This window comes from Elephas maximus, chromosome 2, assembly GCF_024166365.1.
Source record: "Elephas maximus indicus isolate mEleMax1 chromosome 2, mEleMax1 primary haplotype, whole genome shotgun sequence".
In the NCBI taxonomy this organism is placed as follows: domain Eukaryota; kingdom Metazoa; phylum Chordata; class Mammalia; order Proboscidea; family Elephantidae; genus Elephas; species Elephas maximus.
In genome coordinates this window covers 86700584-86725992 of record NC_064820.1, presented here as the reverse complement: position 1 = coordinate 86725992, position 25409 = coordinate 86700584, and the positions used below count along the sequence as shown (strand labels likewise).

At 36.3% G+C, this 25409-nt stretch overlaps 1 protein-coding gene across 5 annotated transcripts in view; it reads left to right on the top strand.

The window, feature by feature from the left end:
* The window catches only part of SSBP2 (single stranded DNA binding protein 2), a 302711-nt gene that overhangs the window by 68576 nt on the left and 208726 nt on the right, over positions 1-25409 (top strand). For all 5 annotated transcript variants that reach the window (XM_049866960.1, XM_049866967.1, XM_049866977.1 and 2 more), the window contains exon 2: positions 24170-24242. In XM_049866960.1, coding sequence (XP_049722917.1) covers positions 24170-24242 — 73 coding nt within the window. The remainder of the gene's footprint in view (positions 1-24169; positions 24243-25409) is intronic.

Here is a 25409-nt window from a genome sequence, read left to right as displayed (position 1 = left end):
AACTGGAACCTATGTAAGGCAGAAACCTGTCAGAGAAGGAAAACTCAAATATTTTCCACTAAAACCAGCAATAGAAAAGTGATATGACTGCACTCTGTCCAAGGTGGAAAACTTGCGAGACCCAGAAAAACAAGACAGTCCCATCTCGTTCTACCTCTCACAGATTTCACTGTATAAAAATTAAATTTTTCTCTCAGTTTTTGCAAGTTGATTTTGGAGATTTAAGTACATTCTTGCTTAAAATTGGTTTGTGTTTATAAAGTGAGAGGCCATGTATATGTGCACGTGTCATTCACTTAGCAAATATTAAATTTTCATTACATTTATGGTATGAATTTGATTTATATTAACAAATTTCCAGCAAGTCTTCTCTATGTAACTATAACTAGGATTAACTTTCGTTTCATTTATAAAGCATGTATATTTCAAATGGAGATGATCCTTTTGGTGGCATTTAATGGGAATGTGATAAATGTGGCTCTTTGATTAGAGAAATGACTAATTGAATGAAACAGTGAGGCTTTCTGGATTCAATTAAAAAGTTAAGTTAAATGCATCGAGTTAATTCTTCTTTTGCTGAAGTTGATTCTACCTCTGTTACCCTCTAAACTTTGGGGAGAAATTTTGAGAAGTCAGAACTTTTCCACAAAGAAGACTGTCTAATTAACGCAGGTTTTGGTTATTAATTGTGCATTATTCTAAAGCAAATGGAATGTGTTCTAGTTAATTTTAGGCAGACTAAATGTATTTTGGGTAGTTTCTACTTTGCAGAGCACTCAGTGACGAAAAATGCCCTTGGCCCACAACACTATAAACAAGACCCTTTATTACTTAGGTATCTGGAATCCCACCTGTTGGGGTTTCAGAATCTGCTGTCTTTGCACCAAAGTGGCAGCCTTTCTCCATGAAGCAGTGGAAACATCTGTGCTCCTTATTTCAGGAACAAAAAAAGTGAATATTGCAAGCTCTGCAAAGATTAACAGATAAGCCTCCCTTCTCTAGTTCTATAGAGAGGCAACTTTTTATGCTCTGAGAGCACATTAGTTTTTGTAAACAAATTTCTTGCCACTGTTAGAGAAAGTGGAGATTATTGGAATATTAGGGGAAAGAGACAGTAGATCCAAAAGGAAGATCATTACACTGAGACTGAAGTAAACTTGAGAAACAGATGGAAGATTATCATATATTTTACCCTACATATTAATTGCTGTTCTTTTTTATTATTAATTGCTGAGTGACCTTGAATAAATTTTAAAATATCCCTGGGTCTTAATTTTCCTCAGAGTTGTTATGAGGATTTCTTCCCTTTCCTTTGTCCCTTCTTCCTTCTCTTTTTCCTTTCCTTCCTTTCTCTTTTCCACCCTCCATCACTTTCTTCCTTCCTTCCTTTCACTAACCCGTACTAGATATCAGAGAGGTACTAGAGATGTAAAGATAATGATTAATTACAGTCTCGAATTCTAAGAGAACTAATATTGTATACTGTCATAATTATTTATTTGCATAATTCCTGTAATAAAGGCACAATGATGGTACAAAGGAGAGAGGAGAAGGAGAGTTGAGAGGAAAGGGTGGTGGTCAGGAAAGGCTTCATAGTTAAGAAATATTGCATCAGGCTCTTCAAGGAAAAAGAGCCATTTTCCAGGCAGTGACAACTGTGCAGAAGCAGATAGTGTCTGTTCAGGGAACTGTTCAGTATGGTTTCAGTGAGAATGTGCTAGGTGGGTTGAGATGGGAGATGAGATTGTAGAAAGAGGCATATGCCAAATTCGGGCAGACCGTGTTTGCCATGTTTAGGTATATGTGGCCCTTATTTTATTGGTATGTGGATCCACTTAGGAGAAAGGAAGCAACTTGAACAGATTGATGCTTTAGAATGCTCTTTGACCTCATTATGGAGAGGGGAGAAAGGAAGAACAGTTCAAATACTGTTACAGTAACCTGAGAGAAAGACAGTGAGGACATTGCCAAGGAAGATGGAATGAGCCATTGACGATAGGATCCAGAATACTTAAGTGACTTATTGGATATCCGACAAGAGTGAAGTAATGAGGATGACCATCAGGTTTTTGGTTTGAGCATCTGAATGGATATCGTGTCATTAACTAAGAGGAGGAACAGAGAGGAATGTGGAGTTTAAGTTGTCTGGGTGATGGATATTCAGGTAGATGTACCCAGTAAACAGTGGAATAAATAGATCTTGAGCTTTGAGCAACTTTTGTGTTGGAAATAGAGATTTAGTAGAGTAAGCATTGACTGTTTTCTACTTACTAGCATAGCAGATCTGAAGAAAGCCTGTAGAATGAAAAGAGGACCAAGCAGTAACGTTTGGGAGTGCCAGCGTTTTAGGGATAGATGGAGGAATGTGCAGGATACACAAAGGCATGATTTAAGATATGGGCGAGAATGAGTAGAGAGTGATTTCATTGTTTAAGTCTGAGGGAGTTATCACCACAGTCAAATACATTAAAGAAGTATTGCAGAATAACCACTTTTGACAGCAGCAAGAACAATTGGGGTAGGGTCGTATGGAAGTCATATTACAGAAAGACAGGGGAGAGCAAATTTGACTTAACAGTACTTCTACTAGTTAGGATTTGATTAGGTTACATATAACAGAAAACCCCAAGTAATGACTAAAATGTATTTTCTCTTAAATAAAATAAGTCTAGGGGGCTGAAAATCCAGGGCTCAACTGGCAGCTTCATGAAGTTGTCAGGGAGCCATACAGCACCCCTAAAATGGTCTCATTCTCATAATCCACTATGGAGGCTAAAACTCAAACCATTGCATCTGCCTTACAGGCTGGTGGCTGGGTAAAGAAACAGAAGAGTGAATCCCCTTCTTTAAGTCTTACAACTTTATAGCTTCTTGAACAAAATGCTAGCAAATAAACACACTTAGCTGCATGGCAGATGGCGTATGTTGTCTTTTAGTTGGGGAATAATGTGTCTAGCTAAAAATTTGGTTTCTTATTACTACAGGAGAAAACCTGGAGGCAACCCTGCCATTAAAGGGTTAAAGTGTGTGTGTGTGTGTGTGTGTGTGTGTGTGTGTGTGTATCTGTGTGTGTATCTGTGTGTGTATCTGTGTGTGTGTGTCTGTGTCTGTGTTTGGGGATGTTGTGGAGAATAGATGCTTAGTGAGGCCCTATGCATTTGGTTAATCTTCTGTTTTCCATTTTCATGGTATTTCTCCTGAATTTTTTTTTTTTTTTATTACCATGGATAATCAAGAGGGAACTGTTAAAATATAGAGAAGTAGATTGTGCACCTGACATGCTCTTTGATCTTCAAATCATTCTGCCTTCAAACTTAATTTTGCAGATATTTAGGGCAGTCAATTAAGAATGGCAGGCCTTTGCTAAAATATATTACTTACATTCTATAAATTATATTTTGATATGCCAAGAAAGAAAACAAACAAAAAACAAACACTGAAATGGCATAGTAATCTCATTTAATACCGTGAACCTATTATAACACACTTTCTATTAAGCTGACTTTGTAATTGTCAATATTGGTGTAATTTATCCCCTTCAAGTTTTTGGAATAAAAAAAGTGTTTTTTGAATTACAGAGTAGATTAGGTTAAAAGAATTAAATTAACATAGGATGTAGAAATCCTGTGCTCTTCAAAAATCTAACATCTGGAGGAATTTGGAAGGAGAAAATGTCTTTAGGAGGGCAATGGTGTGGTTCAGTGGTAGAATTCTCACCTTCCATGTAAAGACTGCCAGTGCACCTCAAGTGTAGCTGCCACCTGTCTGTCAGTAGAGGCTTGCACGTTGCTATGATGCCAGACAGGTTTCAGCAGAGCTTCCAGACTGTGACAGACTAGGAACAAAGATCTAGTGATCTACTGCTGAAAAATCAGCCAATGCAAGCCCTGTGGATCACAGCCAGTCCAATCCCATTTTGCATGAGGTTGTCATGAGTTGGGTGCTGACTTGACGGCAGCTACCAACAATAAAATATCTTTAGAAATTGCACATTCTTTTATACAGCATTTTATAGTGATATATCTCTTACCATTTATTATTTGGAACTCTGCTTGCTCTGAATTTACCCATGGAACAGGCTGAATATATTATATATACGTTCATGGAATCAGTTGAATAACCTTTGACTGATAGGGCCAGATCTTTCCTATGGCTGTAGATATCATGATTTAATCTTACCTTTTTTTGGCTTGTAAATTTTGGAACTTTGGTCCACTTATGAAAAAGGAAGCAACCACTGATTGCATTTGAGTTGATACTGACTCATGGCAATTCCATGTATGTTAGGGTAGAACTATGCTCCATAGGGTTTTTAATGGCTGTTTTTTTGAAATAGATCTCCCACTCTTTCTTCCAAGGTGCCTTTGGGTAGACTTGAACCTCCAACCTTTTGGTTAGCAGCTGAGCATGTAAACTGTTTGTGCCACCCAGGGACTCCATAAGAAACCACACAGACTTATATTATGGAAAAACAGAGTTTATCCTCCTAATGATTGAGTGGAGAGGCCGGGTAGAGGGGCAGTTGCCTTAGGTTCAACTTTGGCAGATGAGTTTGCAACTTCTTGTTCCTTTCCTTGGTTACAAAGTGATATTTTATGGGTAATATCAATTGTTTGAGGGAAGATATTGAATCATAATGTTATGCAGTATTTTTCTAGGTATAGTGGACTAAGCTTTAAGAGTCATACATTCTAATATCAAATCTTCTACCAACTAGTTATGTTGATTCGGGAGTCATTCAGTCCGTCTGGGACTCATCTTCATAACAGTAGGATCGTGCGATCTTATACTTGGAATGTATTTTAAACGTTACCTGGTCCAAACTTCTGTTTAATGTATAATGTCCTCGCAACATCCCCAGCTTCAGCAAGTACCTTTACTCTTTCAGAGATTGGACACTGACATTTCCCAGCCCCAGAATGGTTCATTAACCAACTCATAACAGTTTTGGATGGCCCTAATGGTTATAGAAAAGATTTTTGGTATATTGAATTAAAATCTGCCTTCTTATCACTTTAAGCCATTGATTTTAGTTCCACCCTCTTTAGCCATGTGAAATAAGACCAGTTTCTCTACTACCTGACAACCCATTAAGTATTAGAGCCTTTTCTTTTTGCAAGGTATGCATCACTGGCATTTTCAACCATTCCTTATGACTTGTCTTAATTTTTCCTCATCTTTCTAGGACTATTATCTCTCCCTTTCTAGTTCTTATGCTCTATTAATATATTTTAAGATAAAATTAGCTTTTTTGGAGTGGCAGTCAAATACACTATTAATTCGTATTGAACTTGCAGTCAGCTAAAATCCTTTTCACACGGGCCGATGTTAAGCCATATTTGTCTGTCCTGTACAGGCTTTTGGATTCAAGCACAGGATTCTAAATTTAATTTTGTTAAATTAATATTATTAGATTTAGCACAGTGTTTCAGAGTGCTTTATTCTTCTAGGATACTAATTCAAGAATCTAAATATATTAGCCATTGCCTTAGTTTTATTTTCAAATTTGATAATTACAATGTGATTTCTTATCTGAAATCAAGCAGTTACTCTGATTATTCCCAGCCATACAATTCTGAGTTTGTCTCAGTTCTGATAGTAGACCTGGACTTAGAGCAGTTCAGACCTCTTAGCTCAGACTCTTTGCAATGAATTGAGCATCCACAAGTGATAAACACTTCTTGGTGCAATTGATTGGAAATTGAGTATCTGGAGATTAATTCAGCAGATGTTCATTTTGTGTTTAATTCTATTTTTCTCCCTTGTCTTTTTTTTTTTTTTTTTTAAGTTTTAGCTATTATTTTGGCTTCTAATGTGAAGATAATTTTTTAAAATTTATTTTAGATTCAGTAATTACTTGAAGAGTCAGACTAATGCTTTCTAAATTTGAGAAGTACAGACTCGATTTTCTGGTATTAAAAAATTGCTTTTTTCATGAGTTTATGTTTTTGACTATTAAATAAGTTTCTATATTCCAAAGCTTTTCATGGTGACCTAAATTTTAATTAGGGAATGCCATAGGGAGTGGCATCTAGATGGACATTTTTTTGTGTTACAAATGCACATAGTAAGGTTTGTTTTAATATAAGCTGAAAAAAATTCTTAATAAAATAAAATTACTGTAAGCTGCTACTAAAGAATTATTTTTAACTGTGAAAACCCTTTATAAGCTATAAAGTATTATAAATAGAGGTTGGTATTTTATTATTTTGTATTTCAGAATAATAGACTAAAATCTTTCTATTGCATGCTGATACGTAGAGAAAATAATAGTATATTTTTTAAAAGCCGTGTTGTTGCTTTCAGGGACATAAAGAATTTTATTTTGTCCACTGGCATTGTATATAGCCTGTTGCTGTCGAGTCGATTCTGACACATGGCGACCCTATAGGTCAGAGTATAACTGCCCCACAGGGTTTCCAAGGAGTGCCTGGTGGATTCAAACTGCCAGCCTTTTGGTTAGCAGCCATAGCTCTTAACCGATACTTTCATGCCATTACCCTTTTTTGAAAATCCTCTTTTTTTCCTGCTTATCTCATTTCCCTCAATGCCTGGTGTCTTAGTCATCTAAAAAAAAAAAAAAGTCATCTAGTGCTGCTATAACAGAAATAACCACAAGTGGTTGGCTTTAAAAAAGAGAAGTTTATTCTCTCACAGTCTAGTAGGCTACAAGTCCAAATTTAGGGTGTCATCTCCAGGGAAAGCCTTTCTCTCTCTGTCGGCTCTGGAGGAAGGTCCCTATCATCAATCTTCCCCTGGTCAAGGAGCTTCTCCACACAGGAACCCCAGGTCCAAAGGACATGCTCTGCTCCGGTCACTACTTTCTTGGTGGTATGAAGTCCCCAACTTTCTGCTTGCTTCTGTTTGCTTTTTTCTCTTGTAAGATAAAAGGTAGTACAGGACACACCCCAGGGAAACTCCCTTTACATTAGATCAGGGATGTGAACTGAGCAAGGGTGTTACATCCCACCCTAATCCTCTTTAATCACAGACAGAGATTATGATTTATAACACATAGGAAAGTCACAAAATGGAGGACAACCACATGATACTGGAAATCATGGCCTAACCAAGTTGACACATATTTTTGGGGGACACAGTTCAGTCCATGACATCTGGCTTAAGTGCCATTTCCTCTGTCAGTTAAAGCCCTTTCTTCAAGGGTCACTTCTGTGGTCTTTTCCTCCATTCTTGATGTTTTCATTGCCTGCATGCTCCTAGTATGTTACTTTGTATTATTGTTCTTATTTTTAATTACATGTCTTGTCCCATTAATAACTCTGAAAATTACTTGAGAGCAAGATTTGTATCTTCATTATGTTTTTGTCTAAGACTTAGAACAACAATATGAGCTTAGTAATGTTGATGGTGATTGGCATAATAAATGTTTATTTGTAAAGTTTCTCAGGATATATGAAACTAGTTTATGTTTCTAGCATTAGATAGTTGAAATTATCTTTATGTTACAAATGTGTTAAACTCTATCTTGGTCCAAAGATATATTCTCTGACCATATTGCCATAAATTCTGTACTAGTGAATTCTAAATTAATGATATTTCATCAGTTCTCAGTACTTTACACAAAATAGTTACTTAAGAGTTGTCTAATGAAGAGATAAATAAATGGCCTTAAACAGTAAATGCTATAGATGTCTAAAAATTAAAAAGACAGGAAAGAAAAGACCAAAATGGATGTAAGAAGAGACTCTGAAAATTGTTCTTAAACATAGAGCAGCTAAAGCAAATGGAAGAAATGATGACACATGAAAGAACTGAACAGAAGATTTCAAAGGGAGGCTCGACAGGACAAAATAAAGTATTATAACGAAATGTGCAAAAACCTGGAGTTAGAAAAGGAAGAACATGGTCAGCATTTTTTAAGCTGAAAGACCAGAAGAAAAAAGTTCAAGCCTCAAGTTTCAATATTGAAGGATTCTACGGGGAAAATATTGAACAACACAGGAAGTGTCAAAAGGAGATGAAAGGAATACATGATCACACTGTACCAAAAAGAACTGGTCGATGTTCATCCATTTCAGGAGGTAGCATATGATCAAGAAGCAGTGGTACTGAAGGAAGAAGTCTAAGCTACACTGAAGGCACTGGTGAAAACAAGACTCCGAGAATTGATGGAATAGCAATTGAGTGTTTCAACAAACGGATGCAACGCTGGAAGCACTTATTCATCTGTACCAAGAAATTTGGAAGACAGCTACCTGACCAGCCTCCTGGAAGAGATCCATATTCATGTCCATTCCAAAGAAAGGTGATACAGTGGGATGTGGAAGTAAGTGAACAATATCATTAATATCACATGCAAGTAAGATTATGCTGAAGATAATTAAAAAATTGTTGCATCAGTACATTGAAAGGGAACTGCCAGAAATTCAAGCTGGATTCAAAAGAGGACATGGAATGAGGATTATCATTGCTGATATCAGATGGATCTTGGATGAAAGCAGAGAATACCAGAAAACGGTTTACCAAAAAGCAAACCCATTGCCATTGAGTCGATTCCAACTCATAGCGACCCTATAGGAACTGGGTGAAACTGCCCCATAGGGTTTCCAGGGAGTGGCTTATGGACTCGAGCTACTGACCTTTCGGTTAGCAGCTGAGCTCTTAACCACTGTGCCACCAGAGCTCCAGAAAGATGTTTACCTGTGTTTTGTTGACTATGCAAAGGCATTCAACTGTGTGGATCATAACAAATTATGGATAACATTATGAAGAATGGGAATTCCAGAACACTTAATTGTATTCATGAGGAACCTGTACTTAGGCTAAGAGACAGTCATTCACAAATAACAAGAAGATGCTGTGTGGTTTAAAATCAGGAAGGATATGCGTCAGGGTTGTATCCTTTCACTGTACTTATTCAATCTGTATGCTGAACAAATAGTCTGAGAAGCTGGACTATTTGAAGAAGAATATGGGATCAGGATTGGAGGAAGACTCATTAACAACCTGTGATATGCAGGTGATACACCCTTGCTTGCTGATAGCTAAGAGGACTTGAAGCACTTCTTGATGAAGATCAAAGACTATAGCCTTCAGTGTGGATTACACCTCTGTGTGAAGAAGACAAAAACCCTCACAACTGGACCAAAAAGCAACATTATTATAAACAGAGAAGAGACTGAAGTTGTCAAGGATTTCATTTTACTTGGATCTGCAGCCAACATCCTTGGAAGCAGCAGTCAAGAAATCAAATGATGTATTGCATTGGGCAAATGTACTGCAAAAGGCTTCTTTAAAGTATTAAAAAACAAAGGTCACTTTAAGGACTAAGGTGCACCTGATCCAAGCTGAGATGTCTTCAGTTGCCTCACATGCGTACAAAGGTTGGACAGTGAATAAGGAAGATCGAGGAAGAACTGATGCCTTTGAATTATGGTATTGGCAAAGAATATTGAATATACCATGGACTGCCAGAGGAACAAATGTGTATTGGAAGCAGTGCAGCCAGAATGCTCCTTAGAAGCGAGGATGGTGAGACTTTGTCTCACATACTTTGGACATGTTATCAGGAGGGACCAGTCCCTGGAGAAGGACAACATGCTTGGTAAAGTAGAGGGTCACAGAAAAAGACCCTCAACGAGATGAACTAACATGGTGGCTGCAACAAAATGGGTTCAAGCATAACAATGATTGTGAGGATGGCACAGGACCAGGCAGTGTTTTGTTCTGTTGCACGTAGGGTCGCTATGAGTTGGAATTGATTCGAAGGCACCTAACAACGACATGTCTAGACACATAGGACTAAAGCTCGGAAATGGCTTAAGCCCTTAGAGAAAATCCTGTGAATCTGAGTATTTTATTTGGCTTTTGAAAAACAAATAATATCTCTGATTACCATAAATTTATGCCTTCGAAAATCAGAGGAAAAGAATTATCTTTTGTTTTTCTCGAGTTGGGGCTTTCCTTTGAATATCTGCCCACTTCCTTCTGTGTTATTAAAATTCTGGATCCTGAGTCTACAGGTGCATTCTTGTAAAGCCTTTTTTTCCTGTTCTGCCTTTGTCCTAAGAAGTCCTGGTCAGAGACATTGCTGGCATTTGCTACGAGAACAAGTCTTCCATAATTTCTTTGCGGGAAGTAGAAAATGGACTATAAGCATTAGCACCACTTAATGGTTCATGTGGATACTTAAAAATATGAATGATGAGGTAGGTATAACTAAAAAAACCAAACCCATTTCCTTTGAGTGGATTCTGACTCATAGCGACCCTATAGGACAGAGTATAACTGCCCCATAGGGTTTCCAGGGAGTGGCTAGTGGATTTGAACTGCTGACCTTTTGGTTGGCAGCTGAGCTCTTAAGCACTGCGCCACCAAGGCTCCAGCAAAAAATGTCACCAAATACGTGTCATAGCTATATAAGCATTGGGACTTGGCTAGAATTAAGGAAGGAACAAAGTGAAACATTAAAAAAAAAAAAAAAGGTACAAGGAGGAATAGGGAATGTAATGTGAGTGGGAAAGGAAAGCAGAAGTAAAGCAGAGTAGCTCTAGAAAGACGGCATGTGCAATTATTAGAAAAGAGAATTCATAGGAAGAAGTAAAAAATAAGAGTGGTAAAGCCAGAAAGATATTTTGAACATTTTATTTTCCGTGCTTAGTAGTCAAAAGAAAAACATTAGAATGCTTTAAAAAGCATTTTCACTCATCTTATTTTCTTGGAATATGTAACTTTGGCCATTTAGAAAGAAGATATTTTCTTCATTATATTGAAATAACTTTAGGGTAAATTATTACTCTTTATACTTGAGGAAATGTTACATATAGGTGATGATTTACTAAACTTGTAGGAAGAGGCATGAACTTGTGACTAATTTTTTAAATAATTTTTTAATTATAAATACAAAGAAGTGTAGAGATGAGAATAGGCAACTCTACTACCCACTGTAATTACTTTTTAACCTTTTATCCTGTATGCTTCCCTTATTTTATGCAATTCATGTGTAAATAGTACACTGTACTTTAGTGAGTTCCATATAGTTGGACATAAAGATTGTTTCCATTCTTTTGCTGACAGTAAGTCTCTGTCGTGAAAATCCTTTATATAAATCCTTTTGTATGTATTTTTGTTTAGGATAAATTCCTAGAAGTATATTTGTACTACCAAAGATACCAAAAACCAAACCCAGTGCCGTTGAGTCGATTCCAACTCATAGCGACCCCATAGGACAGAGTAGAACTGCCCCATAGAGTTTCCAAGGAGCACCTGGTGGATTTGAACTGCCGACCCTTTGGTTAGCAGCCATGTCACTTAACCACTACGCCACCAGGGTTTCTTCCAAAGATACATACATATTTTAAAAGTTTCAAAAGTCTTCTTTAAGGTTACTATGTGCTTAGCTAAAATTATTCTTTTGGGATATAATTTGCAAAGAAAAACTTCTTTTCTGCCTTTTGATTTTCTGTACAAATGTTGGGAATCCTGAATAAATGTAAGGTAATGTTTAACAAGACCTTAATTAAATATGTTAATTTCAAATGAATTCCTATAAAAATAGAAAATAAAAGAAACTAAATATAATGATAAAGCTTCATCTTTACTTTGGAAGCTTTATCATTATATCTAGTTTTTTATTTTTTAAAGGAAATTTTAACTTTCAATGAAGGTAATTAGGCTGGGTACAGTTTCACAGCCTAATTGTTTTTAAGCTGCATAAGAATGCTTGGTTTGTGTCATTTTGCCTTGACCATTCACATTTGAATGTATGAAGAAATATTAATTCATTGTAAAACTGATAAATGAAATTTTATTTGAAAATACTTTTTTCTTTTTACCTCTGTGTAGCCTCTATCTTTAGCCTGGGTCCATAGGATAGTGCTGAATTGATGCAGTAATGTTTCTTGGTTTGCATTTAGCTCCTAGGATATCTTTATCAACAGTAATTGGGTCTGAGTTAAATCTTTATACCCACTGTGTCATCCCAGCATAAAGCAGTGCTCAGTTAATCCATGTGGGAAAAGTAACTCATTACCAGTTATAGTATTTAGTATTACCACTTATGTCTCAGGTGGGGAAGGTTAAGTCATGTTGGCTTTAAATATAACTACAAGTGTCCTTTGATGAAATAACTGTTGTAGGACGTTTTGGCATCAATTAAAAATTTTAAGTGAACTTTTCCCCCTCCATTGATCTCGTTTCAGTATCAGAGATATAATCTTCTAGAAAAACTATGAATTCTCTAGCATGTCAGAGAATAAAAAAGCTTACTGTGAAAATGTGGTAACAAAATCTTTGTTATTATGTTGGTTTTTCTTATTGTTTCATATTGCTCTCTCTGTAGACATAACAATTCTTACAGTTTTAGTAATTTGACCAAGTCTTTACCAACCTGAAACCCATTTTAGTATCTCTGACTTCATACCCAATATCACTTTTTTTTAGTACTTATCTTCATTCAAAGCTACTGGTCAATCTTTTAGCCAAATGAGTCTGGCTACACTTGCATGTTGTTCAGAGGCTTGGTGTTAAGGTTGTTGAAACCACTTACTTCTGTTAGGGTGGGTCTACAGTAGCTTTTACTATGGAGCTAATACCTTCTTTTTGAAGTTTTACCCTATTCAAGTACAAAGAGACCTCTATGCAATTGTTGGAGCCCTTTTTATGCACACCTACTTCCTATCTTGTACTCTGCCTTGCAAATTCCATCTCTTCATCTCCTCAATTCAAGAGAATGCTGCTCTGTACTTTGGTTTCTTTCTCCCTTCTGTGTGTTCTGTAATGTACCTATAGACAGAAAGCCAGGGTGATGGTAGAACTCACCTGGTTTGTTCCTCTTTTCTCAGGTGTTACAGGCCTGTTCTGCCTGTCCTCCAGTGTCTAAAAACAGTTGGTTCATATTTACGTCCAGTTTTCTGTTTGTTTATAGCAGGAGGGCAAGTCCAGTCCCGTTTACTCCTTCATGGCATAAGTAGAAGTCTGATATCTGGTACTAATTTTGATGTTAAAACATCAAAATAGAATATGGAAAGTCTTCCAAGTCTAGTCAAACAAGTATTAGGAAGCTACTATTATTCTGGGAGGAGCCCTGGTGGCAGAATGGTTAAGCGCTTGGCTGCTAACTGAAAGGTTGGTGGTTCGAACCCACCATTGTCTCTGGGAGAGAAGAGACCAGGTGATCTGCTCCCGTAAAGATTTACAGCCTTATGAACTTTATGGGGCAGTTCTACTTGGTCATACAGGGTTGGAATCAACTTGACAAGTGACAATAACAATATTCTGAGTGTATGTAAAGAATAAGTCTACTTTTTGTGAAAATAAAGCAAACATACAGAAAGGAAAGACTGTGACTTAAACTGTTGATATTAAGATTTCATAGAAAAGTGCGATCCTGAGTATAATGTATGATCTTCAAATTGGATTGAAGTGGATTAAGCATTGTTATCAAGTACACCCAGTACAGAATTATCCTGTGTACACATCTTAGCTAAAAGATTGAATGGAAAACTTTACTGAATTCTATGAATTACTGTAGTTTTACAAGCTGTTGATTTAATTAGTTTTTTTATTAATTCTCATTTTTATACTTACCCTTTTTCAGTTCCCCAAAGTTGGTAGTAGTCATTTTAATCTTGATCTTGCCTGTCTGTATAAGACAAGTGTTTCTGTTTCTAAGCACACAAAATCATTTAATTACAAATTTATATTCCCAGCATTGCATATCTGTGTATTTTCAGTGAAACATCAAGTAATATTTTTTTATGCTCAGCTATCCATTTGATTGTTAGATCTTTCATTAGTGTCCGTGTTTATATTAACTGATGCAGTCGTTCCTGCCCCAGAACATTGTTAGTGTCCAGTTTAGTATCTGTGGCACCTGTATGTCTATTAGGTATCTATTTTTTCTCACTAATAGTGAGAATATTTTTTTTTAAAAAAAGGTGTTCTATGTATGTGTAAAACAAAAGCTGCATATTAGTATTATTGTGTGGTTCCGTGGACAGTTTCTGACACTCTAAATCTGTTTTTAACTTCAGTGTTAATGTTGAGGAACTTTTAAAAGACAACGTTAGAAGCAGATTTCTAATTTTTCACACCTACTTAACACCAGGTTGTAAGCTCTGTTGAAAATTTGATCAGGTTGATCTAGTTTCACTGTTAATAGCTACTTACAGTCCCATGAGCAGCCTTTCAGTGGCTGCCAAATGCTCCCTGACACTCTTTAGCTAGCTGTGATCCAACTGTTTGCATTTTATCACCCAGGAGTCACATTTGGACACTGTTATGTATCCTTGGTCAACATGGGAATGATACAGTGACTCAGGAATAGAAGAGATCTCTTTTCAAGATCCAGCATGACTCTAAAAGATCCTTGGGAGAGCCTAATCTGTTCTAAATTCTCTATAACCGAGGTGTCTCTGGTCATTGACATTGGGATGTAACGAGCAAAGGTGGAGAGGAGATTTTGGATACAGGATTTTGGGTATACGCTATTAATTTGAAGCCTCTCCTTTCAAAACTAGCTTAAATTCGTTAGAACATACAACAGTTCACCTCTGTAGAAAATAACCAACACATCGTCAACGTATTTTTTCAAATGGCAGTATCAATCAGGCTGGCCAATATATGTTATTTACTGTGCTTTATCTAAAAGTCATAGAATTCAAGAATAAGAAAAGCACTTCCTTTATTACAACTATAATTAACCAACAATGTCAATATAATAATGGGCGAAATAGTATAAATAAAGGTAGTCTCAACCTACCAGATCAGTGTAGCTGGATGTGTTTTTCATCTGAGGGATGGTGATCTGATTTCTCTTTTGGGTTAAAATATTGGGGCCCTTACTAAAATATAAATATATTACCACCCTGGGAAGGTTAATACATTATATATATCGTTATCCATTGATACTTTCGCTAGTTGGTTAGCAAGCCACCTAAAAAAAGGGAGTAAGATGTAGTCTAAAATTCTATTTGGGGAAGAAAGGAAAATATATGAGCCTAGATAGAATGTTTCTCAAAAGGGTTAACAGTCCAATAAAAAACCCAGAAAGCCAGACCAGTTGCCATCAAGTTAATTCTGACTCATGGCAGCTCCATGGTGTCAGAGTAGAGCTGCATTACATAAGGTTTTGAAGGCCGTGGCTTTTCAGAAGTGGATTGCTAGGCCTTTCCTCTGAGGCACTTCTGGATCCAAGCCTCCAACCTTTCAATTAGTAGTCAAGTCCTTAATTGTTTGTACCACTCAGGAAGTCCTTACTCTCCGATAAGGGACCATTAATGAGGCATAGGTCTTGCTGTCAAGCAATTCAAAGGTAACAAGTGGGACTGACAAGTTAAAAGGTATTCGTAATGCATAGCAATCAGTTTTTCATGAACCGTAAGCAGAGTTTGGTAGAAGTAGAGCCTGGAAATGCTTCTTAGAAAAGGTGCCTCTGGACCAAGTCTCCAGGGAGATAGGAGAGTTAGACATAGGAGGACTTGGCTGCAAGTCCCAAGGCCCACAGTTGCAGTCCTTGGGAAGCTGCTGATCAGTGAAACCAGGAACATAGATAATATGAGGACATGGTGAGAAATGGAACTGGAGAGATAAGCAGGGGCCAGATTTTGTAGGACTGTGCCATGTTTGCTGAGGAGCTTGGACACGATTTCGTGGGCAGAAGAGAATATTCAGAGTTTCAGTAAAGAAATGACCTGACCAGATTTAACCTGTGAGAGAGATACCCTTCGGAAAAGTTAAACCAGTGTTTATCTCATGCTTTAACATATTTTCTATATATTATCTAAATTAATTCTCACAGTGGGAGGTGCATGGGGAGGTGCACAAGAAAGTTGTTATTTTCTCCATTTTTATGGATAAACTGAGTTTCTGCACGTTTTAGATAATTGTCCATGGTTTTTTTGGTTTTTTTACAAAGCTAGTAAGTGCTGTATCAGGACTTGAGTGTAGCTCTTTTCTTTTTTCAGTAGGCTCCGATTCCACTACAAAAACCACTTACTACTTAAAAATTAAAGTACACCTTGGAGTGGGCAATGACAAGGCTTGTTGACCAGTTCATTGTATTTCATTCCAGTAGCCGTATGTGTTCTTTCTGGATTTTGCTCTTTAAGGAAAAAATTGTGGTTTTAGATTTTACATAAAATGCTTCTGAACATTTTTCAGACATATGTTATGTAAAGTGCATTAAAAAAAATTTTTTTTTTTTTTAAAGTGCATTATGTTAGTTTAATTTGAAGAGTAAAATTAAGAACAACTATTTTTTTTGAGGCTATTATTTTACTCTGTCTCCCCTCCACGTTTCCACATATATTACTCTCTTGGTACAAAAACTGGATCATCACTGGGCAGAGATCATTAATTACCCAAAAGAATTTTAAAATTACAAATGGGGATCCATTAATTTGAGGGATTTATTTCTATTAGTATTTTTTTTTTCTTTTTCCTTGCTATTTGTAAGAAAATGGCAAAATGCTCACAAAGTCATTTGTTATCTCCGCGGTTTTGGGTAGATGTGAATTATCCAATATTTGAACTTCAACACTACATCTTTGTGGAATATTAAAAGAATAGTGTGTAAAAGAGATGTTCGTTAATAGGTAAGGTTGTTAAGTGCCATCATGTCGGTTCTGACTCATAGCGACCCTATAGAATGGAGTAGAGCTGCCCCGTAGGGTTTCCAAGGAGTGTCTGGTGGATTTGAACTGCTGACTTTTTGCTTAGCAGCTGTAGCCCTTAACCACTGTGCCACCAGGGCTCATTAATAGGTAAAAGGCCTAAGTAAAAAGTATGTTTAGGATATGGTCAAGTTGACAGACATGGCTATTTACTGGTAGTTGTGTTTTTCATTGTATAGGCACTTACCTAATGATATTTGTGCATAGTTCTTAGCTCTCTATACCGTGTAGGCATAGTTGAGAATTTGCTGTAATTAGAATTCTTAAGTGACAGTGTCTGTTGTAGATAACTAATTAAATAGTCAATCTTTCCTAATACTGTTAGATGACACCTGTTGGCTGGCAGGTAATAGATTTCTTTCACATGAATAGAAAAATCTAAGTTTTCTTTTTCTTAGAATTTGTAATTTTCACAAGGCAAATATGAAATAATTTTATTTGGTGGTGTGGTAATGACATTTTCTCAGATTTAAAAAGAAGTTACTTAAGTGCTTACTGAATCCCAGCCCAGAAAAACCAGACGAAAAAACCCAGTGCCGCCAAGTCAATTCCAACTCATAGCAACCCTATAGGACAGAGTAGAAGTGCCCCATAGATTTTCCAAAGAGCACCTGGTAGATTCGAACTGCCGACCCTTTGGTTAGCAGCCGTAGCACTTAACTACTACGCCACCGAGGTTTCTGCTTACTGAATGAATATGCCTAAGTACTGAATTGTGAGAATGGCGCAGGATGGGACAGTGTTTCGTTCTATTGTACATAGGGTCACTATGAGTCAGAACTGACTCAACAGCACCTAACAACAAAATACTGAATTGTATTTTTAATCATGAAATTAAATAATGTGATTTATTTTACTGGAAATGTCTAAATTCTGGATTATATTTTTAATTATGAAATCAACTAATGTATTTTGCTGGAAATCTGGTCAGTTTCTCTTTTTTCTTATTATGTACATAATTTTTGGTTAAAAATCTTTGTGCCTAAAGCTTTTCTATATTTAGGATAATTTTAAAGTGCTTGAACTTCTTTTCGAAGGTTCTTGATGTGTTCTTATTGCCAAACTGGTTTTGAAAAGAATTATACTGAGTTATCAGCAGTGTGTGAGTATCCATTTCATTATCTATATGAATTTAAGCAACATTTAAAATCTCATTACTGCATTTATATATGTATGTGTGTGCGTATCACTTTGATTACCAGTGACGTTTAACATTTTCCATGTTTTAAAATTAATTGTGATGTTTGTTATTGTCTCTGCTCATTTATCTATGAGGGCTTAGCATTTTTATTTTCATATTATTTCTGTTTTTAAAAATTAAAAGTCTCTAAATGGTTGCCCCACTAGCCCCTCCGTTAAAAAACTGACTAAAATTAAGTCCAACAACAAACTGGGGAAAAAATGTTTGCAGAAAATATATCCAAGGCTTTTTTTTTTTAGCTATTATTTTTTTTTTTGTGGTAAAATATATATAACACGAACTTTGCCAGTTTGACCATTTTTAAGTATAAATTCAGTGGCATTGATTATATTTACAATGTTGTGCACCTAGGAACACTATTTCCAAAACTTTTTCCTCACCCCAAATAGAAACTCTGTACCCATTAAAGAGTAGCTCTGCATCCCTCCCTCAGGCCCCAGCCACAGTAACCACTAATCTACTTTCTGTCTTTCCACATGTGCCTCTTGTAGATACTTCGTAAGTGGGATAATACAGTATTTGTCCTTTGGTGTCTGGCTTGTATCACTTTTAGCCTAATGTTTTCAGGGTTCATCCATGGTGTAACATGTATCAGAACTTCATTTCTCTGTATGTCTGAATACTGTTCCATTGTCTCTGTATACCCCATTTTGTTTATTCATTCATCTGTTGATGGGCGAGAGGTATAATATTTTTATGTAGCCAAATACGTTAAATTTTATGTAATATGAATGACACAAAATATAATTTTTTTTTGCTGGAGACAAAAAGTTACCACTATAATTGTTAGAGTACAAGGCCATCTGAGTGAGGGGGGCGGGGGGGATGTTCCTGTTTACTGCCAGTAGGCCATCCTGGCTTTGCTGAGCTTTTCTGCCCCATCCATGCTAGTTGGACTTCATCTGTCCTTTCTTGTTGTTACTAATGTTTCAACTAGTGGCAGTAACTTACTTTCCTTCTACTCTTTTGTGTACACATTAAATATACTTTGGATCTTTTTAATTTTAACAGTGAATTATGAGCATTTCTTCATTTCATTAAACATTCCCCCAAAATATATTTTCCCATCGTGTGTATATATCACAATCTAATTATGAGATATTTAGGTTGTTGGTTTTTTACTGATAGAATTTTGCCACAAACATCATTGTAAATTAATGTTTGGATTCTAATTAATTCTTTAGATAGTATTTTAGAATAAAAATTACTGGGTCAAAGGATATAAAATGTTTATTATTTAATATTTTTCCTATTTGCTTGCTTGCTTGTTTTTAAATAATACAAGCACAGGGGAAATAATCAAACTGAAGAAAAGTTATGCAGTGAAAATAAATGCTCTCTCACCCCAGGCCATTAGTCCCTAGGACAAGCCCTGCAGTGAAAGACACTGTTTGAACTTAAGTAATACCCTGGGAGTGGGGACTGTGGGCGGTGATACTTGTTGCTTCTGTGCTTGTGTGCACATAAAATATCTCTGGAAGAATATACGTGTATGTACAGATGAGAGCGTACTATACAAGCTGCTCTGTGCTTTGTCTTTTTCACTTACTCAATTACCTTTTCACCTTGCTATGGTATTTTCCGTTTACACTTTCATTTTTGCCCTTATAGGCATTGAATATTTTAATGTTTTTACAGACTTTGCTATACTCCTTGGTGAAGTTTTAAAATATTTTTTATGACTAAAATTAAAAAGAGGTTGAATAGTTTTCCTTAGGTTTACTTACTAGCCATATGTAGCCCTTGTTCTTATTTGACTTTTCATTTTCATACTTTGCTCACTATTTAAAAATTAAAGTCTTCGTATTCTGGCAAATCCTTTTATATAAAGCATATTAGCTTTCTGTCTTCCTATTGATTGCATATCCCATGTTTTTCTGTCTGTTATTGCTTTTTAATCTCACTTGAATTTTGAAAGGGGCAATCAGAGGTTTAACATTATTTTGTATCTTTCATTCTCTTCTAATTATATAGTTTTTCAATAACAACCAAAAAAAAACACTATTTTCCCTGGAATTAGTGTAAAGAATAGATGAGATTCCCTCACTCTTTTCTGTTTTTTTTTTTTTTTAAATAGGTTAAAAGATTAAACTGTAGACCTCGCCACATCAAAATTACTAGAGATTTTGAATTCGTGAAGCCTTGTCGAAGGAGATTTTACATGATCAGAACTGGAGGCTGATAAAATTTGAATTGTGGAATTTTATCATTCTTGGTTGAGTTTTCTGTTCTGTCTCCTAGGACATCTGTGAGTGCATGTGTGTGTAATTGAGGGGTAGTAGGCATAGTGGGGCATTACATAAGTAGGTGATAAGTAGTTACCGTTTTGAGAGCAGTCCCAAGAGAGCTCAGGCTTTGACTCTTGTTTATTTTCTTCCCATTTTAACCTCTCTTTTGCTTTTACTTTTAAGCTTAAAGAACCTGTACTGACTAGAGAGGAAAGAAGGTTGCATTTGTGGCTTTGGCTTCCTCCCTGGAATTGTTGGCCAGAAGTTAGGTAGCTTGGCCATTGATATACAGTTGAAAATTACAATGGAATGAAGATAGCTTAAAGACATGTAACCCATGCCATTGATAGGCTTTTTTCATTAATCAGTGTTAAAAAAAAAAAAAAAAAAACGACTTGGTCTACATTTTACAATGTAATTTACTATACAGTTGTTATTTTTTTCCTATGCTTTTAGATACATTATAAGCTTCTAGGTTAAATAGCGTCTCTATCAGAAGTGGTTATATTTCTTAAAGTTTCTGAAAACAAAGAAAAGGAAATTTTCAGAGTATGTGCAGTTTAAATATTTGTATATTCAATATTTATCTTTGAATTTTCACTGTTGAACTGAAAGTAAATCCAAATAAAATGTTACCTTCTTATATTTGATGATCTCATGTCACTGCCTAAGGGACCATGCTGTGATTTTCCTGGCGGGGTGGACATTTGTTATATTCTGGCACAGGGCCAACAAATGTCACCTTCCATACTCCCCACTTGCCTGGAACCATTTGTTCAAACATGTTTAAACAGTATCTTTTATTGCAGGTTTTCTTCCCAAGAACTCCCTGGAGATTCTTATTTCTGGTGGCCCCAGTGCCTGTTGTGGGGAGCTCATGTGCAGTTTCTGTATCTGATGCTAGAGCAAATAGCTCCTGCTTTTGCTGTGGCTCCTAGTGGTTCCTCAGGAGCAGGAAGGGGGATAGAAAGGACTGGCAAATGTGGGAAAGATTGTAGCGTTAGAGTTCAGTACATGCCTTGGTAATATATTCCTGGATGTGAGAGATTCAGGCAAAAGTTTAACAGTACTTGTTACCATTTACTGTGCTTTTTAATCATTTGAACAATACTATGAGGAAAGCATTGTTCTTCCTGATTTACAAATGAGGAAACAGACTCAGGGAAATTGCATTCCATTTAGGCTGAGCACAGCTACTGAAAACAGGTAGAAATTGACATGATCAATTTAAGGTGCTAGAGAGGAATATCTTGTGAGAAACTTCAAAGAGTAATTTGAAGAAGTAGGTTTGGAGCTTGGGAGAGAAGATGGGGCTAAAAGGATAGTTTTGGAAATCCTGTGGTATAGTTAAAATATTGGAGACTTTCCCGTCATGTGTTATGGAGTCATCGTGACGGTAGTTTATTAGATCTTCACCCATCCATTGCTCACTACTGCTCTTTTTGGAACATAACCTAACTGCCTAAAAAAAAAAAAAATGCCTAGGAAGCATTAATTTTGTTCAAAAGAGATGGCAGAACATGGACAGACCAGGCTTGCTTAGACCATTTCACGTCAACATCCCTGTTGGTGATGTGGACTGCTACATCAGAATGTCTAAGCATAGGAAGACAGGTACACCATCTTGGAAAATGCTTCAGAATCTCTAGTTGTGTAGTTTAAAGTCCTTTGCTCCCGTTGATTATGAACCCCTTCTGGTACACTTTTTTAGAATCACTGTCCTAGACCCCATAGGGTCGCTATGAGTCAGAATCAACTCAGTGGCAACAGGTTTGGTTTTTGGGTTTTGGTCCTAGACCCACAAAACAAGAGTGCAGATTGCTGCTTTAGTTCTACTTGTAAAGAGGTATTTTTTGTTACTTAATTGGGAAAACAGAGAAATACATTCCTACTACTACCAGCTGTAGTCAAGTCTATTCTGACTCATAGAGAACCCTATGTGTTGTCGCCAAGTAGAACTGTGTTCCGTAGGGTTTTCTAGGCTGTGATCTTTCAGAAATAGATCTCCAGGCCTTGCTTTTGATGCACCTATGAGGGGGTTCAAACGGTCAACCCTTGTGTTTAGTAGTCAAGTGCTGAACTGTTTTTATCACTCCGGGATCTCTAAAAATTTATTAGCTTCTTTAGTATTGCGAAGAAGGGATTACAAGGAAATGACTCACTTAACGTTGAGGAATGGGGTTTATTGCAAGGAAACAGTAATAGGTATGCTCTGGCCTTCACTGTTCTGGTGTCTGTTCTCTTCCCCCAGGCCCATCACCGCACCTCCGCTTTACTCTCTGCCTCTCATTTCCAGCTACTCCAAACTTATTATTCAGCCTTTTACTCAGGCCTGGATCTTATCTAGACTGCACTAGCCTTTTGGCTCTAGGCCTGAGGTTTTACAAACCACTAGAAGTTACCTGAGGCTACATTTCTTTTCACTTAGGAAGTAGGGCATTGAGCAATAGTTACCAGGTAATTTTGAGACTTTACAGTCTTTCCTGGAAAAGTTCACAAATACTCTCATTTTTTTCAAGGTAAAAATTACCGTCATGGTCAGCAAATGGTGAGATAGGATTGGGAATGGTTAGTGGAGGGACAGGGTGCGTGGTATATGCGTGTTTGAAGAATCTGGGATGAGAATCACCTGTAGAGTTTGTTTGCCTGCTTGTTTTGAAACTACAAAGACACTGCAATCCCTTATCCCTTATGTACGTTGGGGATGAGCCAGACTCACACTGAGACACTGCTACCAAAAGGAGCAGGATCATATCCTTCAAGCGTTCGGGTAGGAATAAAAGTTAAGAAGCAATGATCTAGGAAATATCATTCAACTTGAAGACATTAGGAGTTGTTTCTAAACTACATAAATACGTTCACTGTCAATAAAACACTTCATCTGTGAGTAACTTCAGCAGATGTCTACTCCTTTTTAAGGTGCTTGGTAACTACAGAATAATTCCCATTTTAAGTGTTTGGCAGTTTTGGAATGGAGAGATAATTAAATGGACAGAACAACTGAATTTACACAGGCTTTCTCTTTTCATGACAGATGCATGATATGTTTTCATGAAAATGAAGAAAATATTCATTTTTGCAAATGTCATCAATCTTTAACAATCAGAAATTCATTTGGCAAGAAAAGTGGTACAGCTATACAGAATTGGGGTTATTGTTACACTGTATTGTTTACTGTAAACCTGATGCAATATTGGTAAATACAGTGTAGCAGAAACTGAACTGTTGTAAGCTATCTGGGCATCGGTCCAAGATATCATTAAAAATACTGCCTCAAACTAATTTGAGTTTATGAATAATATTTTGTTAACAGCTCGACTGAAATTGAGCCACATGGTGTATCTTAAAAATTGTGAATTCACAGATAATGACAGCAGTATAAGTGCATACTGCACAGTTAATATTCTGTATTTGAGTGATAAATTTCTATACAATTTTGTGTTAACCTTTAAACTGTAAGCAACAAATGCTTAATATGATCTGATACCTTTAAAGTTTACTTAATACTGTGGTTTGCTGTGAATTTGAATGCCTTATAAACTAAAATATTATTGGTTTAACAATCAAACCTCTACAGAATAAGGAGAGGTTGGTGAACAAATATTAAAATGTATATTCAACACTCCCTTAGGCCTATGGGTGTGTAAACAGATAGGGTTCATACTAACGTTGCACCAAAAAGATTAAAGGACATAAAATTGTTGGAAAGATTCAATAAATTAATTCATTTATTTTGGTAATGAAAATAATAATTATACCTTAAAATAGGATGTGGGGGTAATTAGTGTTTGGTTATGTTATTAATTATGATAGGTATAACAGAGGAATTGAGGTCATGATAAGTGTGATGATTCAAGACAAAATCCTTATTTAGATGTTTCTTGTCAAGAAAATATGTATTTGTCTTTTTCTTTATATGCTATTTTAGTTAGGCTTAAGATTGTTCTGAAAATATATGCATAAACTCCCATTGAGAGGGTATAAGAAGGAATGATTTTCTGTAACTGTTATGGCATAAAATATTTTTGCAAGTAAAAGGTATGCATTATTTAAAGAATGAATGTTAAATATTTCTTTTCTCAATAAATGTTTTATTCATTTTCTAGGTTAGCACTCTACGTATATGAATATCTGCTCCATGTAGGAGCTCAGAAATCTGCCCAAACATTTTTATCAGAGGTATGTTTTATATATTTTTTGTATTTTGAAACAGTTATTTGAAAAATTTGATCATTACATATTATATAGTAAATGCTTAGTTATCAGTATGCATAATATAGTCTTTTTTTTTTTTTAATTTTTATTAAGCTTCAAGTGAACATTTTCCATTCCAATCAGTCTGTCACATGTAGGTTTACTTACATCTTACTCCCTTCTCCCACTTGCTCTCCCTCTATTGAGTCAGCCCTTACAGTCTCTCGTTTCGTGCCAATTTTGCCATCTTCCCTCTCTCTCTATCTTCCCATCCCCCCTCCAGTCAAGAGTTGCCTACACACTCTCCCGTGTCCACCTGATTTAATTAGCTCACTCTTCATCAGCATCTCTCTCCCCCCCACTGACCAGTCCTTTTCATGCCTGATGATTTGTCTTCGGGGACGGTTCCTGTCCTGTGCCATCAGAAGTTCTGGGGAGCATTGTCTCTGGGATTCCTCTAGTCGCAATCATACCATTAGGTGTGGTCTTTTAGTGAGAATTTGGGGTCTGTATCCCATTGGTCTCCTGCTCCCTCAGGAGTTGTCTGTTGTGCTCCCTGACAGGACAGACATCGTTTGTGGCTGGGCACCAACTAGTTCTTCTGGTCTCAGGATAATGTAGGTCTCTGGTTCATATGGCCCTTTCTGTCTCTTGGGTTCTTAGCTGTCGTGTGACCTTGTATAATATAGTCTTTATAGATTATTTGTGAGCATTTTTAGTATCCCAAAATATCATGTCAGTATCACTCAATAACCTCCTACTTTTCAGGCTTTTTTTCCCCTTAGAAATGAAAGCTAATATTAGCCTTAGCATTAGTAATCAAAATCTGCTTGTAAAAAAATACCATAAACCAAAAAAACAAAAAACAACCAAAATACCAAACTATCATAACTCTAGTTCTAGCAATATCTTATTTTGGCATTATTCACAATTTTGGAAAATGTGGTTTTTGTTTGTTTTTATTTGGGATGGATAATAGTTGTTTCATGACTAAATTTCAGTTAATTTTTTGATAATCATTTCAAGTTTTTATTTTGCTTTCTGATCTTTTCCACACTTTTTTAAACTTTGAACTTGAGCTTTGTTACAATGATACTTTTTCCTCTTCAGTCTATGTAATGGTGGTGAGGATGCTAATTATTTTTATCAAGT